Source organism: Phyllosticta citribraziliensis (genome assembly GCF_038025025.1).
Source record: "Phyllosticta citribraziliensis strain CPC 17464 chromosome Unknown J3D65scaffold_1, whole genome shotgun sequence".
Taxonomy (NCBI): Eukaryota; Fungi; Ascomycota; class Dothideomycetes; order Botryosphaeriales; family Phyllostictaceae; genus Phyllosticta; species Phyllosticta citribraziliensis.
Genome location: NW_027117338.1, coordinates 3,402,435 through 3,416,144, shown reverse-complemented (window position 1 = coordinate 3,416,144; position 13,710 = coordinate 3,402,435). Strand labels below are relative to the sequence as shown.

The following is a 13,710-nucleotide window of genomic DNA, read 5'->3' as shown; positions in this document are numbered from 1 at the left end:
ACCCTAACCCTAACCCTAACCCTAACCCTAACCCTAACCCTAACCCTAACCCTAACCCTAACCCTAACCCTAACCCTAACCCTAACCCTAACCCTAACCCTAACCCTAGCTGAGGGCGCAGAAGTTCGTCCGAAGGCGGAAAAAGAGCGAGGATATCCTGGCTTGGGCGCCGTTCATACACATCGGGATTTAAAGATAGCCACACCATGCGTCTTAGCAGTTTTTATGGTCCGCTTTTTTGGATCTAAGCCGCTCCAAAGATTTCCTTTGAGCAGAGGTCAGGTGCGGCTTTCCGACTGACTGGAAACCTCTTGCTATTCTGTCACGCACAGAAGCTGCACCTTGTGCTCTTTCGACACCCGAAATCACATCGAAGCCGTTGCATGCTCCACCGAGAGCTCTGATGTCAGCTCCTTCGTCGAGCAACATTCTGACGACTTGATCGCGGCCAGCAAACGAAGCAGCCTGAAGAGCAGTTCCATATTTTCCGCCCAAGGCATTGATTCTCGCGCCATTTTCCAACAAAGTGCGAATCACCCGCGTGTGCCCTGCCCACGAAGCAGCCTGGAGAGCATTCCCAAAATATCCTCCGTGGCCATTAACCTCTGCGCCCTTGTCGATCAAGACTTCAACCGCACTGACCAGCCCACTCAGTGATGCATGGTACAAGGCTGGTCCAGGCTCTTGGTAGTGGTCTTCTCTGTGACTCCAAGGGTCGTCTGGGGCGAATTGCCGATAGCATGTTTCATAGCAATGCTCCGATGAAAAGAAATCTGTGGCAAGTCTCCGAACTTCTTCGCTTGAGGTTTCTGCCACTAGTGCGTGACTTGCCCAATGCCGAGCAGCATACCGTGCCAATGGGAAACACTCTTCGATGTTCTTCTGGTCTGCTACAAGAGCATTGACAGCTTGTTGTCGGAGTCCGCTTATCTGTTCTCGCTGAAATTGTTTTGGAACGTCCTCCATCTCAGCAACTTGACGAATTCTCGCTGCCCAGTGACGGTCGTTTTGGTGTGCTCTTCGAAGGAACTGGCCGATTTGTTCTTCCGAAAGGTCCTCAGCCATTCCCAGCCAGTACGCAAGACAAACCTCCGCTATGGTAGCTCTGGAGACGTGCTCATTCAAGTCGGGCGCGATGTCCTTGTCGAGACGGGGAGAAGTGAGGTACTCTTTCACAGAGAAATGTGCGAGCTGGACCTCAGTCCGAATTCTCTCGTCACGGCCATAATGTTTTTTCACTACAGCGACTAAGCTGGAGCAGTATCCGGCAACCTCTTCCGGAACTGGCATTCTGTTCTCTGTGTCAAACCGAGGCTTTTGGTTGACTTCAACAGCAATCGCATCAACAACTTCCTCGATTCGTAAAGGGCGGTTGGAGAAAGTCAAAAACTGCAAGATCCTGATAGCGGGTCTCTTGATTTCGGCAGGGATCGTTTTTAAAATGCGCGCGTACGTGTCGTCCAACGTCGCTGGGAGTGATTTGAGCGCTTCGCGGAGCGTAAGGGGATCACGGCATTCTTCGATGGCATCAAGTTGACATGAGACCCAACGAAACATCCCATCCGCCTTTTGGAGGAGAGCGGTCTCGATCTCGTCCTGAATTCTTGGCCGCGACCACCACCTGCGAAGGCCATCGTGTTGTCTGACTCTCCCGCGGACGTAAGCGCGAATGTCGTCGGTGATCAATTCGCTCTGAATGCGGATGACGACCTGCTGTTGAGCATGCCTTTCGATAAACGTTTGGATGTCATGCTCCGGCCGGCTTGTGACGAGAAGGTGAACGTTCGCCTGGGGAGCGCTCTGGAGCGCCGCAATCCACGCACATAAACCTCCATTCGGACGTTGCGCTCTCGTGCCACATTCGTCGAGCGCGTCAAGTACGATCCATACTTCGCCTATTGCACAGACCATGTTCAGAAGTGCCACAGAAAGCGAGTCGGTGGAGGGTTGTTTCCCTCCATTGCAATCAGGGTGCAGGTGATCCAAATGCTCCCGAACATCCTTCGATTCTCTGTATAGTTGATAAATGAGCGAGCGGACCGTGTTCTCAAGTCCCTGCTTCTGGTTCTCGGTGAAGTCGAAGAAAAAGTATAAGGGCTTTCCCAAAGTGTTTGTTACTTGCAAGTCTTCAATGATAGTCGAGCTGAGGATCGTCTTTCCACACCCGGGAATGCCATGTAGCCACAAAAAAGACTTCGGCGCTGTCTTCCATTCCGAGTAAGTGGGACTCTGGATGAACCATTGGCCGGAACCCGGATGTCGCTGTTTCAAAGCTTTACGGTAGTTAGTCGAAGGGTCTGGTGCAGATAGCCACGAAAGAATTTTATCATGATGAATTTCTGCGTGAGTTTTCTGGATCGAAACACTCATGTCTCGAGTAATGTTTCCGACGGTGTTGATCTCCTCTTGTACTTGACAAATATCAGCCTAGGTTGTCTGAACAGCAAATGGGTCCAAAACTAACTAGAAGAAAGTGCCTCGCTCAGTTTTGGCTCTGCCTCAACTCGTTGAGGCGCGATTCGACCAAGGAGATCCTTTGCGTACGCCGCTGCGGCCATGGCAGCGTAACCTTGCCAGGCTTTGTTCTTGTGGGTGTCAGAGTAATCGCAGATTCCTCGGATGATCAAACAAGGGAAGTGATTCATCAATCCTGCCGCTTCCATCTCGAAGCAGAGAACGCCGTGAACAGTCGCAAAGGAGTCACGGACTTCTGCGTTTTTCATGAGCGTATTGGCCGACGCGATAAGCCCATAATGGACTTCTGGGTTGTCGTCGTCTTCGGTCCGTTCGCTTCGCTTCACCAGCGTTTGGGGCGAATCGTTCTCCTGCACCTTGTCGCCGTCCGTAAGACAACATTCATCGCAACTCTTGTCGGAATCCTTATGTGTATAATCAGATAAGAACAGTCGATCAGAGCTCAAGTCCGGTCTTTGAAACCCCAGTCGCTTCAGTCTTTTCTTGTTGGCAAGAATGGCTTCGATATGTTCATGAATTTGGTTCCCATCAGAGAGGTGACGGCCTCGGAGATCAGCGACAGCCGTAAGCAAGAGCATTTGTGGTTGGTTAAGAAAACCAGAGTGTTGGAAGTCAAGCCCCTGTATTGCTCTGCCATAGTCGTATTGCAAAATTCCGCCCTGCCCACCGCCGGGGGAGCTGACTGCCACGTCGCCCAGCCTGATGTCATTTTTGCTGCTGGGAGCACCGCCTCCAATCCCAACCATGAGGCCGATTCTCACGTTTGGAAAGCTGTGCAGCATGTCTCTGGCAACGCCGGCGGCATTGGTGATGCCGTACTCGCCATGCGGCAGCACGGCGATGACGACTCGGTGTCTGCCAATGCGACCAAGCGTGTATGTATTGTTGTCGTGGTGAGAAACATGACCAGGGGGATCATGCTCTTCATCGAGGAATTGGCGTGCTGCGATGCTTTCCGTCGTGATGGCGCAAATCCAGCCGACGGTATAGGTGGAAGGATCCGACATTTTGCGAGGTTTTGAGCAAACGACGATCGACAAATTCTGGCGCTGGGAAAGCCGCAGAAACTTGCTCCTCGATTTGGATGACGGTCGTCAAAGAGAATAGGCTTCAGGATAAACTTATCTCACTTGTTGCCTCTCATGAGGCTGAGGTTCTGCTGACGCAGAGCCTTGCGTTATCCCTGCTCTTACATGCATGAAAAGCCGGTCCAGCAATCTCGTCACGAGTGATCTTGCCTTGCCCCCTGCTTGATTTCAAGACAAAGCTCTCCTAGAATACCGAGCGTGGAAAGGAGTGGTGAAGCTCCCTTGGTGCAGCCGCAGTGCAGCGGTGGTGTCAAGCGCGCGACTGCCAGGCGATCATTCGCCCTCCGGTTTGGCATTCAGGGCTTTGGGACGCGAGGGTATAAGCGCGAGGGCCTGAATTAGACGCATCCAAAACCGAGTGGGATCGGATATCATGGGTCCTCCGAAAAGCCTCCATTCCGCTTCCAAGTTTGACCTTGGTGTTGAAAGCCAGAGACAATAGCGATTGAAGAGGGACGAGGACGGACGGTGTCGAGCCGGCACGGTAGTCCAAGATGCACAAAGGATGATGACGTGAACATAATTGCAGCGGCCATGATTTCCACAGGACTTCTGTGCTACGCGTACATGATCCTCATTTTGTGCGAGTAATAGACCCGGACATCGACACGGTCCGTGGGAGCAAAAGGCCAGATCCAGTTCAGAAGAAATCTCCAATGTCGAAGCCTCCATCACCACCGCCATCACCACCGCTGACTCCGCCGTCGCCGCCACCACTACCCTTGTCCCAAGGGTCTTCCTTTCCCCAATCCTCGCCATCCCCAGGCTGTGGATGTTGGCGACGGAAAGCAGACATTGCACCCGCAGCTCCCGCGGCTCCGATGGCGCCCTCAGTAGCTTCAAGGCCGCCCAGACCAACACCCGCTCCGCCTGCGACGGCTTCTCCTCCGATTCCAGGTATCCAGATGGGAATTGGAATGAATCCGAACGTGCTGCTGTGGCGGCTGAAGTAGTCAAAGTCTATACTCACGGCCGTGGCAAGCATGACGGCGCGTTCGTCGAGGGTCATACCCACGGGTTCCTCTTGAGGCTGTTGGTGTTCGGCGACAGAGTCCATGCGGAGCGCATATACACCCGTGTCGGTCAAGATTTCTCGTGCCGCGCCGCGCCAAGCGCGATTGACTGAGCCAACGGTGTTGTCATCGTTGTCTCGTAGTGTAAAGTCCCAAGAAAATGCCCCCTCGTTGACGTAGGCGAACCGCGAAAGTGAATGCGATTTGCGTTCCCGGAACTTCAGGTCATCGGGCAGGTCGAGCGCTGGTGACAATGGTGACATGGTCTTTGACTCGGTGAGATGTCGAGGAATCGTTGTGAACATTTGGTACTTGCGGCGGAGTGGCGCCCACTGCTGCTGGGTGGCTCCAACCAATGGCATCGTGGAGGCGTCAGACAATCCTTTGCTCAGTTCCTCCGGAGTAGGTTGTGGTTTCGCGGCATCGAAGGGGTCGTAAACGCCAATAGTGGAGTTCAACCAGCTGAATGGGCGATGAAAGCGGAGGACTTCCCGCTCCCGCGCGTCGAAGACATGAGTTGTAAAGGCGCGATGAGTCCTAAAAGTTTGTCTTGAGAATTGCTCCCCGATGCCGCCATCATGCTCGACCAGATACCCAATGTGCTTTCCTTGGGGGTCCAATATGACGTATCGGTTGGCTTGTTCGAATCCGATCAAGACGTTCATAATCTCCATCTGGCGCTGCACAATGATAGATGAGTTTTGCAGAATTGAGGCTGCCGGGTGGTTGGGCTTTAGGAGACCATGAGGATCCTCTGGAGTATGGACTGGGGCGAGAAGATTGACATCTGGGCGTGCAGCTCTTTTGCGGATTAGTGCAGAGGCGGCGTCCATTGGAGAACGTTGCTTTGGGTCCTTCTTTGCGATGATCCTTTGGCGGGAGGCATTTCGGTACTCCAGGGCTTTTGGGGGGATCCTGGGTGGTGAAGCCCTGGGTGTAGCTTGAGCCTGAGACTTCCTGGCTTGTGTGGACGAGGAAATGCTGAAAGCTCTCGCTCTATTCGGCCTCGAGATCTGGGGCACGGCCCGGGCAAGCGTACAGGGAGCAGCCATGTCGAGACGCGCGTGAAACAAGGCGGTATTCCAAAGGAAGAGATGAAAGAGTCGTTTTTGGACTGGATGGATTTTGAGGGTTCTGTGAGGATATTGTGCGACAGCGTCCTGCAGAAAAAAAGCAAGGGACTACGGTCTATGCCTAATAGCGAATGAAAGCTCCCAGGACGCGGCTGTGTTGGGGAACGAAAGCTCCTTGAGCGCGACGGCGATGACGAATAACAGCTCCCTGGCCTTATTCGTAGTGGTGACTGAATGCTTCCTAGTGTGTGCCGCCGCAGTGCCCGAGTTCTCGTACAGCGTAGATACGCCTGTCGTGGTGTTCTCGTCCGAAGTCGCGTTGAAGGATTGAGTTGACAGCAAGAGAACAAAATCATGAATCCGAATGACAGATGCTCCCAAGACGCACAACACCAATGAAGCAAAAAGAAAGAGGACGTGACGTGAGTTTGTGGATGGTTGATGGTGTGTAGATGGTGAGGAACCAATGGAATGCTCCCGGTCCACGGCGGGGGCCACCGCCGACGTCAGCTAGGCGGGCGGCAGAACCCCGGAGGCCACACCCAGCGGCTGCCATTTTTCTCCGCCCGCACTTTTCAACCCCGACCTCGACCCTCCAACACCATCCCACCATGTGATGATTCTACCCTCTTGCTCGTCCTGCGCGACGCCCAATTGACACCCACTCACACGCTCACTCGATCAACCCACAGCTCCAGTCGTCAGATCCGCTCATACCCTGAAGCCGGTGAGTCAAACGTAACTTCCCTCTGCCCGAAACCATACACCTCACTGCATGATGACAACCTTTGTTTCCACAAAGGAGGCGCACTGACTTTTGCTGCCTCCGATGATGGTCTCTTTGTATTAGACTACAACGGTATCTGATCAACTATCATCTTCTCAACACGCGCATCTCTTCGCAAGAGCCTTGCTGACTTTGGCAATCAAGACAGGCTTCGATTTTTGCATCTCCGCTGCAACCTTAGCCATGGGCGACGCTACAACAGCGCTGGCTGGCGAGATGACGCCGGCCAACGGATCGTCGAGTCACAAAGCCCAGGAAGAGGGAAATGGCCATGTAGCTGGAAATTCCAATGGACAAGATTCTCAAACCACAAGTTCCAAGTCAGCTCCGAATCCGGCAGCTCCCAGACGTCCAAAGAGGCCGAACTATGCCCAGATTCATGAGCGACCACTGCCCATTGTGACCTATCCACTACCAGCTTTCGTGCCACACAATCCGCTCTCCCTACTGCATGTCGCCTACCTGATGGTGTCCCAATACTTCTTTCCGCCGCCCTCCCACCCACCAAAACGCCATATCGCCTACCTCTCATACGAGACTCAATCAGTTCACGTCACAGACTGGGAAAGTGTCCGCGCTCTCTGGGAACAAGGCTTTTTCGGAAAAGGCAGCCTGAGTCGCAGCGAGCCTACCTGGCTGGACCGCGAGAAGAATCGACGAGGAACGTCGGGGCAGCTTCTTGCCGAGGACTATACCCAGAAAAGGCGGCAGGAGAGGAGGGATTTCAAGAATGAGAGAGCTCGAAAGGAACGGGAGGCAATCGAAGAACAGCTGCGCAAGGAGGGCAAACTTGTCGACGAGCCGACTGTCGCTGCTGTTGCCGCCCGTCAAGACATCTCGACTTCGCCAAGCACGACTGCTCCTGGCGCTGCTTCGATGAACGGAAATGAGGCTCAACTCGGAGCACCGTCTTCGACTGTCTCTGCAAACCCGCCCACGGTCCCAATTGGTCAGCAAGAGGCAACCCAAACTGCCTCTGAGGACCCTCTGCAAAACGAAGAGCATCTCCAACTGGCCCTCGAGGAGGCCTTCTTCCTTACCTACGGTCTTGGCGTGCTCGACATCGTCGACCCAAAGACACACGAGAGTATCGACGTGCAGCATTTTTTCCGTCTCTGTCGTTCTCTCTCCTATTTCCCTCCCGCTGAGACAGCCGCCCTCCGCCCGGACGACTCTTTCCTGCTCAAATACGTCGTCTACCACCACTTCAGGTCGCGTGGCTGGGTAGTTCGCGACGGTGTCAAGTTCTCGGTCGACTTTATGATCTACAACCGCGGTCCGGTCTTTTCGCACGCCGAATTCGCCGTTCAAATCGTCCCCTCCTACTCGCATTCTTACTGGGATGACAAGGAGAAGCCCGAGCAAAACCCTTGGTGGTGGCTGTACTGTGCCAGCCGCGTCCAGAGCAACGTGCTCAAGACTTTGGTCATGGTCTACGTTGATGTCCCGCCTCCGCTCGAAAACGGCGCCGGAAGTGAAGCCGACATTGGGGCGCTTTTGAAAAGGTTCAAGGTCCGGGAGTTTGTCTTGAAGAGATGGGTTGCCAACAGGATGCGCAATTGAGTTTCTTGATGGTCAGGTGGCCCCGAATTCATACGGCTTAGGCAGAGCAGCACGAGAATGGACTGATGAGGTTATGGGTCCAAAAAACTCTACTCCTTCACATGATCGATCATTGATTGTCCTGTCGAATGACAGTTTCGAAGCCGGCCAATACTATTCAGCAGAGTTTGTGTCACAAGTGGCTGGTCGTAGCCTGCAGGGACCCGCTTATGAACGTTACAGCAGCATCGCGCATGACCAAGTCGAAGAGTTCGACTTTCTGGCGTTTGCATTCGTCCAACCTTTCTTCGATGCCCACCCGCCACTTGATGTCTTGTTCTCTCAATTGCAAAGGCAGGTACAGCGCGACTCTTTACTAGAATTGTTGGTCTTGTCTCAGCCGTGTCCGCGTTGTCTCGTGTTCCCTCTGTTGAGACGCGTACCACCAAACACCACCGAGGGCGCGTATCACCAGAGCACGACTTGCAGGTCTCCCCACGCTATTCCATGACTACGTTGTCCACTGTCCTCCAAACCAAACTGAAAAACATACTGCTCGCTGGATCAGGTCCTGCCGACAGAGCTCACCACCGGCCATTTGGAACAGAAGTCTGGTCCTCCGAGGCGCGACACAACTTTCTACCCGCTTGCGAGTCCGAGAACAAACGCACCAAATCGCCGCGACATGTCTCCCATAACGGCGCAGCTCTTCGAACACCAACTTGCGCAGGAGAAGAAAGCGCGCAGCTTTTGGAAGTAAGCGGCCCTCCCTCTACCACCTTCACTGAACACCTTCTGACGCACCGCAGCGGCAAAATCTTCTCCAACGTCGCCGAAAATGTCTACCGGGAAGCCAAAGCGCGGCTCATCAGCGAGCGGGACAGCTTGAGCGCGTCAGATGCCGATTTCGAGGTCTTGGACGCGTGGTTCGAGTATCGGCGGTACGCGGGCGATGCTGGGGAAGACATGCGAAAAGGAGATGTTGCTTCGGGCGCCAGCGAACTTGGGAAGCACGCAGATGGGGCAGAAAAGCCTGTACGGCGAAAGGGAGCATTCAGGGATGGCGTGGAGAGTAGGATGGCGACATAACCCACAGTCGTGGCATCACCTGCGGATGTCCAGCACCAAAGTTCAACGCGACGCTAGTCTAATGGCTGTGGGAGTGTGTCTTTAGCCATGTTTTGAGGGTCTCAAGTGCTCCCAGCGTATTACCGACCCATACCTCAAACAGCACTCGGCTGAGACATCCGCCGGCACGATTCCTTGATTGTGCGGGCCAACATCGCCATGGCAAGGAAACCAAGAAATCGATCAACCTGCCATCAACAGACACCAGCGTCACGAGAAGATTCAAACCTCGATGAAGAGTTTACTGTGTGGCGGAAGGAATGCTCCGTAGACGACTTGTGTGGGTCTCAAGCGGCCGCTGCGAAAATGAGCAACTTGGTTCAAAAGACGCTGCACTAGGATTCCTTGAGAACGCCGCCTACCAGTGGATTCTGGTCGACTCACCTATGGTTCGTTGATGTGGTGGTCCGAAGTTTTGGCGTAAGAAGCTGCTGGTGAGCAGAGGGGGGAGTGTTCGCGGCGGAACTCAGGGGAGGGGAGACTTGGCCGCGGACGACAAGGCTTGTGACTCAACACATGCTTGAGGTACTGTACACGTACCAAAGGCCAAAGTGTGCCTTATAAGATGCTGTCTACCCTTCTTTCTCTTCGCATTACCTGCTCGCCGAAAATATATTCTCTCCGCTCGTCACTCCATTGCGTCGTTTTGTCCAGTATCTCGGTTGGAACGCGCCATAAGAAGTAAAGCAAGTACACAAGAGCGTTGGATGCATGGTGAACGAAGAATTCGCAGCCCACAAACGGCTGTGGCTCGTATGGAGGGAAATAAGCGTCCTACAAAATCTCACGAGACATCTCCAGTATTCAAAGACTGGCTTTTATCACAATACTTTCAATGCCGCTTTCAAAAATGCTGAGAGACCTGAGCGATACTTGGGGCAGTGCAGTCTCTATCCCGTCCTACTCGGTGATACCATTCAGGATGGACGATACAAGATACTGCACAAGCTTGGAGTTGGACCTCATTATACTGCCTGGGCTGCGAGGGACCGGAGGTTGGTTTGATAGCTCTTTTCTGTCTACCCATAAGCTGACAGGTTTTCAGAGAAAACAAATACGTTGCCTTGAAAATTTGTGCGATTCGAAAGGGGCAGCGACGAGAAGCCGAAGTCATGCGTGCGCTGGCAAAATCCCATCGAGAGCATCCCAGAAGTCAGCATGTGATTCAAATGCTCGATCTGTTCAAAATCGCAGGACCAAACGGTCAGCACGACTGCTTCGTTTTTGAACTCCATGGCCAAGATTTAGAAGAGTACTTCGAGCGGCGATTTTCGAGACTTCCAGCCTCAGTTGCGAAAAGGATTGCGAAGGGAGCTCTTCAAGCTCTTGACTATCTGCACAAAAGAGGTATTGTGCACGGAGGTATGTCGAAAACCACTTCTTACTCGACAAGACATTTTTCTGACCTGGAACAGACGTCCGCACAGGAACTATGGCCTTCACTCTCCCCGCGATGGATCACTTGGGCGAAGAAGAGTTCTGCGAGGCGCTCGGAGGGATCAACACGTCTGAAGTATTGAGACGAGACGGCAAACCGCTCGATCCAGGAATTCCCAAGTACATCATGGAGCCAGCTCGGTTTCCACAAAGTCTCGACATGCCGTCGCAACCTATCAAGATCGTCAACTTCGGCGAAGCATTCCCGAGCAACGAGAAGCCTCCAAAAAATATCAACGTCGAACGGATATCCAGGGGGCAAGCCATCGTGCAAGCGCCCGAAGTCACATTTGGCGACCTGCTCGACCACCGAATGGATTTGTGGAGCATGGGTGCGTTGCTCTACGAGCTCATCACCGGGCAGCGAATGTTCCAGCTCAAATGCAACAGACCGGTGGCAGCTCATGGAGACCCTCGACAGAATCTCTAGAGAGATCCCGGAGAGCTGGCAAGAGGAGTGGCAGGCGTTCAAGAAGCAGAGGCGCATGTTCAGAGAGGAAGACTATGTCAAGGAATATCATCGCATCTATGAAAACACAGTCGCGCATGAGTTGCGGAAGAGTTACTTCGACGAGCATTACGACGAGGACGAGGCGGACGTTTTTTCGATGAAGGACATCAATCGAGTGAGCAAGCTTATCGAAAGGCTGATGCGGTTGGAGCCGTCTGAGAGGGCTTCTGCTGCTGAGATTTTGGCGGATCCGTGGTGGGATGATGTGCCGTCATCCTCTGCGTAAAGATCGAGAAGTCGGGGAAAGAGGCAAATGATAAGGAGCAAAACAATGTGTCTGTAGCTCTCCACTCTGTAAAAAAGATCCCTTCTCATAGCGAGCAACGAACGGTAGTCCTGAAGAAAGGAAAGCTCTGTGGATGTAGTCTTGGTGATGGATAGAAACTCCCTCGACGAAGCTGTGTGTGAACGAAGCCTCCTCATACTCGGCCACAGTGCTGTGACTTCCCATTTCTTCCTATACGCAGAAGGACGCTAGAGTCGAAGCAATCCAAATCGCATTTCCTTCGGGCCTGGCCCCAAAACACCCTCGATTTGTCCCGCCTGCCTCAACGCCGAATCTGCTGGTAGATTATGCACAAAATGGTACATGGAGACAACAAGGTCTTTGATGCCTGCCGCTGACCGAAACTTCGTGGTCGTGATAGAAAAAAAGAGATAAAAAGACAGAGATGCCAGGAAGAGAAGGATGGCGGAGGGGTAAGGGGGTTGTAGGTCGAACGCTCACTAGTCTCATCTCCTGCCTCCACGACCGCCGCCGCCGGCGCCCATACCTCCCATGCCTCCAAGCATGCTCATCATCTTGCCCATGTCCATATTGCTCAGGTCTGGCATGCCTCCCATGCCACCACCAGGTCCACCAGCTCCGCCGCCGCCCATCATTTTCATGAGAGCGCCCATGTCCGGCATACCTCCCATGCCGCCGCCCATTCCGCCCATACCAGGCGGTGCACCGCCCATGGCCTGCATACGCTTGAGCGCAGCGGCCTGCTGCTGCTTGTTGCCCATGGCGCCCATGGCGGCGCGGCCCTGGCCAGACTGGAGCTTCTTCATGTTGCCGCCCATCTTCTTTGCCATGTTCCCCATGAGCATGCGCTGGGAGAGGAGCTCTTCTACCTCGCGCACCGAGGTACCGGACCCGCGAGCCACGCGCGTCATCCGCGACGGCTGGTCCGTAAAGCACTTCCCGTCCGAGTCAAGCTCCCGGTCGGTCATACTGTCGCAAATGTAGATCATGCGCTTGAGCTTCATACTGCCCTCCTCGTCGTCCATACCGCCCATCATCCCCGACAGGCCCGGAATCATGCCGGCCATTTTCGAAAGCGGTCCCATCTTCATTATTCCCGAGAGCTGCTCCCGAAGATCGCGAATGGTAAAGATGCCTTCTTGGATGTGCTTCATAGTCTGCTTTTGATCCAGCTTGAGCGACTGCACATGCTCGACAAGCCCTTGGACATCACCCATGCCCAGCAGCTTGGACACAAATCGTTGCGGGTCAAACTTTTCCAGATCCAGCATGTGTTCGCCCGTACCCAAGAATGCAATCGGACAATTTGTTGCGGCTGTGGTTGAAATGGCACCACCTCCTGCTGCCGCACCGTCGGTCTTGGTGAGAATGATGGATCCGAAGTCGGCCGTTTCCTTGAAAGCGCGGGACTGTGCCTCTGCTTGTTGACCTATCGAGGCGTCGAGGACCATGATGGTTTGATGGGGCTGGACCGCCTGCTGGATTTGTATCATCTCGTCGAAGAGATCCTGCTCTTGCCTGTGCCGACCACTGGTATCCACAATGATAATCTCGAAGCGCTCCTTTTTGAACTTTTCCACACCCTCCCTGGCCACGACGACGGGATCGGTGTTGGTCAGGCTGCCGTAGTATGGGATCTTTGCCTTGATGGCGTTCTGCTTGAGCTGATCGAACGCTCCGGCGCGGAAAGTATCGGCGCAAACGAGACAGGCTTTGAATCCGCGCGCAGCGTACCATCTTGCGAGCTTCGTACACGATGTGGTTTTACCGGAACCCTGGAGACCCACGAACATGATGACGTTGGATTTGCCCTTCTTGGGCTTGAACGGTTCTGCGTGAGGATCTACGAGCTTGACGAGTTCATCGAAGACAGCCTGCGGAGCGCAATCAGTACCCGGTCACCCGTGGCGAACACTCCAGCTACCTTTTGGATTAACCGCTTCTTGTTCACGCCCGGCCCAATGTCCTTGAAGTTGACTGATTTCCGTATCGACGCGCGCAGTCCAGCGACCAGTTTGATGTTGACGTCGGATTCCACGAGGGCGTTGCAGATTTCTTTGACCATGCCATCAAAAGCCTGCGATTTGGTTAGCAGTCGCGTGGCAGTTGACAGTTGCGCGGCGCACCTTTTCGTCGACATTGGGTGACCGGGTGAGGTCTGAGACGGCGGCATTGATGCGCCGCCCAAGATCTTGAAGCACCATGGTGGAGAGGTGGGCGGAGGGTAAAGTAGAAGTAGAGGTATCGAAGTCGTGGGGGAGGAATCTCAACGTCGACTGGAAATGCACTGGCTGGCTGACGCGGGGAGCGGTGCGGAGCTGGACCACTCACCGCCTTTCCGGGGTTGGCATTCTGCCGAGGACGTGCCCAAAATTTCGGTCCACGACCCCGACTGCTCCAGCATGAACA

The 13,710-nt window shown here is 54.0% G+C and overlaps 5 protein-coding genes across 5 annotated transcripts; 2 read left to right on the top strand and 3 right to left on the bottom strand.

The window, feature by feature from the left end:
* Positions 1-244: 244 nt before the first annotated feature.
* J3D65DRAFT_664368 (uncharacterized protein) lies at positions 245-3,482 on the bottom strand (the record flags this gene model as incomplete). Its single annotated transcript, XM_066802734.1, has 3 exons — positions 245-265; positions 331-2,411; positions 2,465-3,482. 3 exons carry the CDS (start codon positions 3,480-3,482, stop codon positions 245-247), a joined length of 3,120 nt encoding a protein of 1,039 aa, XP_066660413.1.
* A 721-nt stretch (positions 3,483-4,203) lies between these two features.
* Positions 4,204-5,628, bottom strand: J3D65DRAFT_664367 (Scramblase-domain-containing protein; the record flags this gene model as incomplete). Its single annotated transcript, XM_066802733.1, has 1 exon — positions 4,204-5,628. The coding sequence occupies one exon, from the start codon at positions 5,626-5,628 to the stop codon at positions 4,204-4,206; it is 1,425 nt and encodes a 474-aa protein (XP_066660412.1).
* A 609-nt stretch (positions 5,629-6,237) lies between these two features.
* Positions 6,238-8,203, top strand: J3D65DRAFT_611996 (tRNA-splicing endonuclease subunit Sen2). Its single transcript, XM_066798976.1, has 2 exons — positions 6,238-6,376; positions 6,581-8,203. Exon 2 carries the CDS (start codon positions 6,620-6,622, stop codon positions 7,997-7,999), a length of 1,380 nt encoding a protein of 459 aa, XP_066660411.1. The 5' UTR covers positions 6,238-6,376; positions 6,581-6,619; the 3' UTR covers positions 8,000-8,203.
* A 1,614-nt stretch (positions 8,204-9,817) lies between these two features.
* On the top strand, positions 9,818-11,632 carry J3D65DRAFT_684032 (kinase-like domain-containing protein; the record flags this gene model as incomplete). The annotated part of the gene is made up of 4 exons (XM_066803778.1): positions 9,818-10,101; positions 10,152-10,468; positions 10,522-10,875; positions 10,934-11,632. The coding sequence occupies 4 exons, from the start codon at positions 9,818-9,820 to the stop codon at positions 11,278-11,280; spliced, it is 1,302 nt and encodes a 433-aa protein (XP_066660410.1). The 3' UTR covers positions 11,281-11,632.
* Positions 11,633-11,645: 13 nt separating this feature from the next.
* Positions 11,646-13,587, bottom strand: J3D65DRAFT_51503 (SRP54-type protein). The gene is made up of 3 exons (XM_066796631.1): positions 13,428-13,587; positions 13,226-13,378; positions 11,646-13,175 (listed from the first exon to the last, which is right to left on the bottom strand). The coding sequence occupies exons 1-3, from the start codon at positions 13,503-13,505 to the stop codon at positions 11,787-11,789; spliced, it is 1,620 nt and encodes a 539-aa protein (XP_066660409.1). The 5' UTR covers positions 13,506-13,587; the 3' UTR covers positions 11,646-11,786.
* Positions 13,588-13,710: the final 123 nt, after the last annotated feature.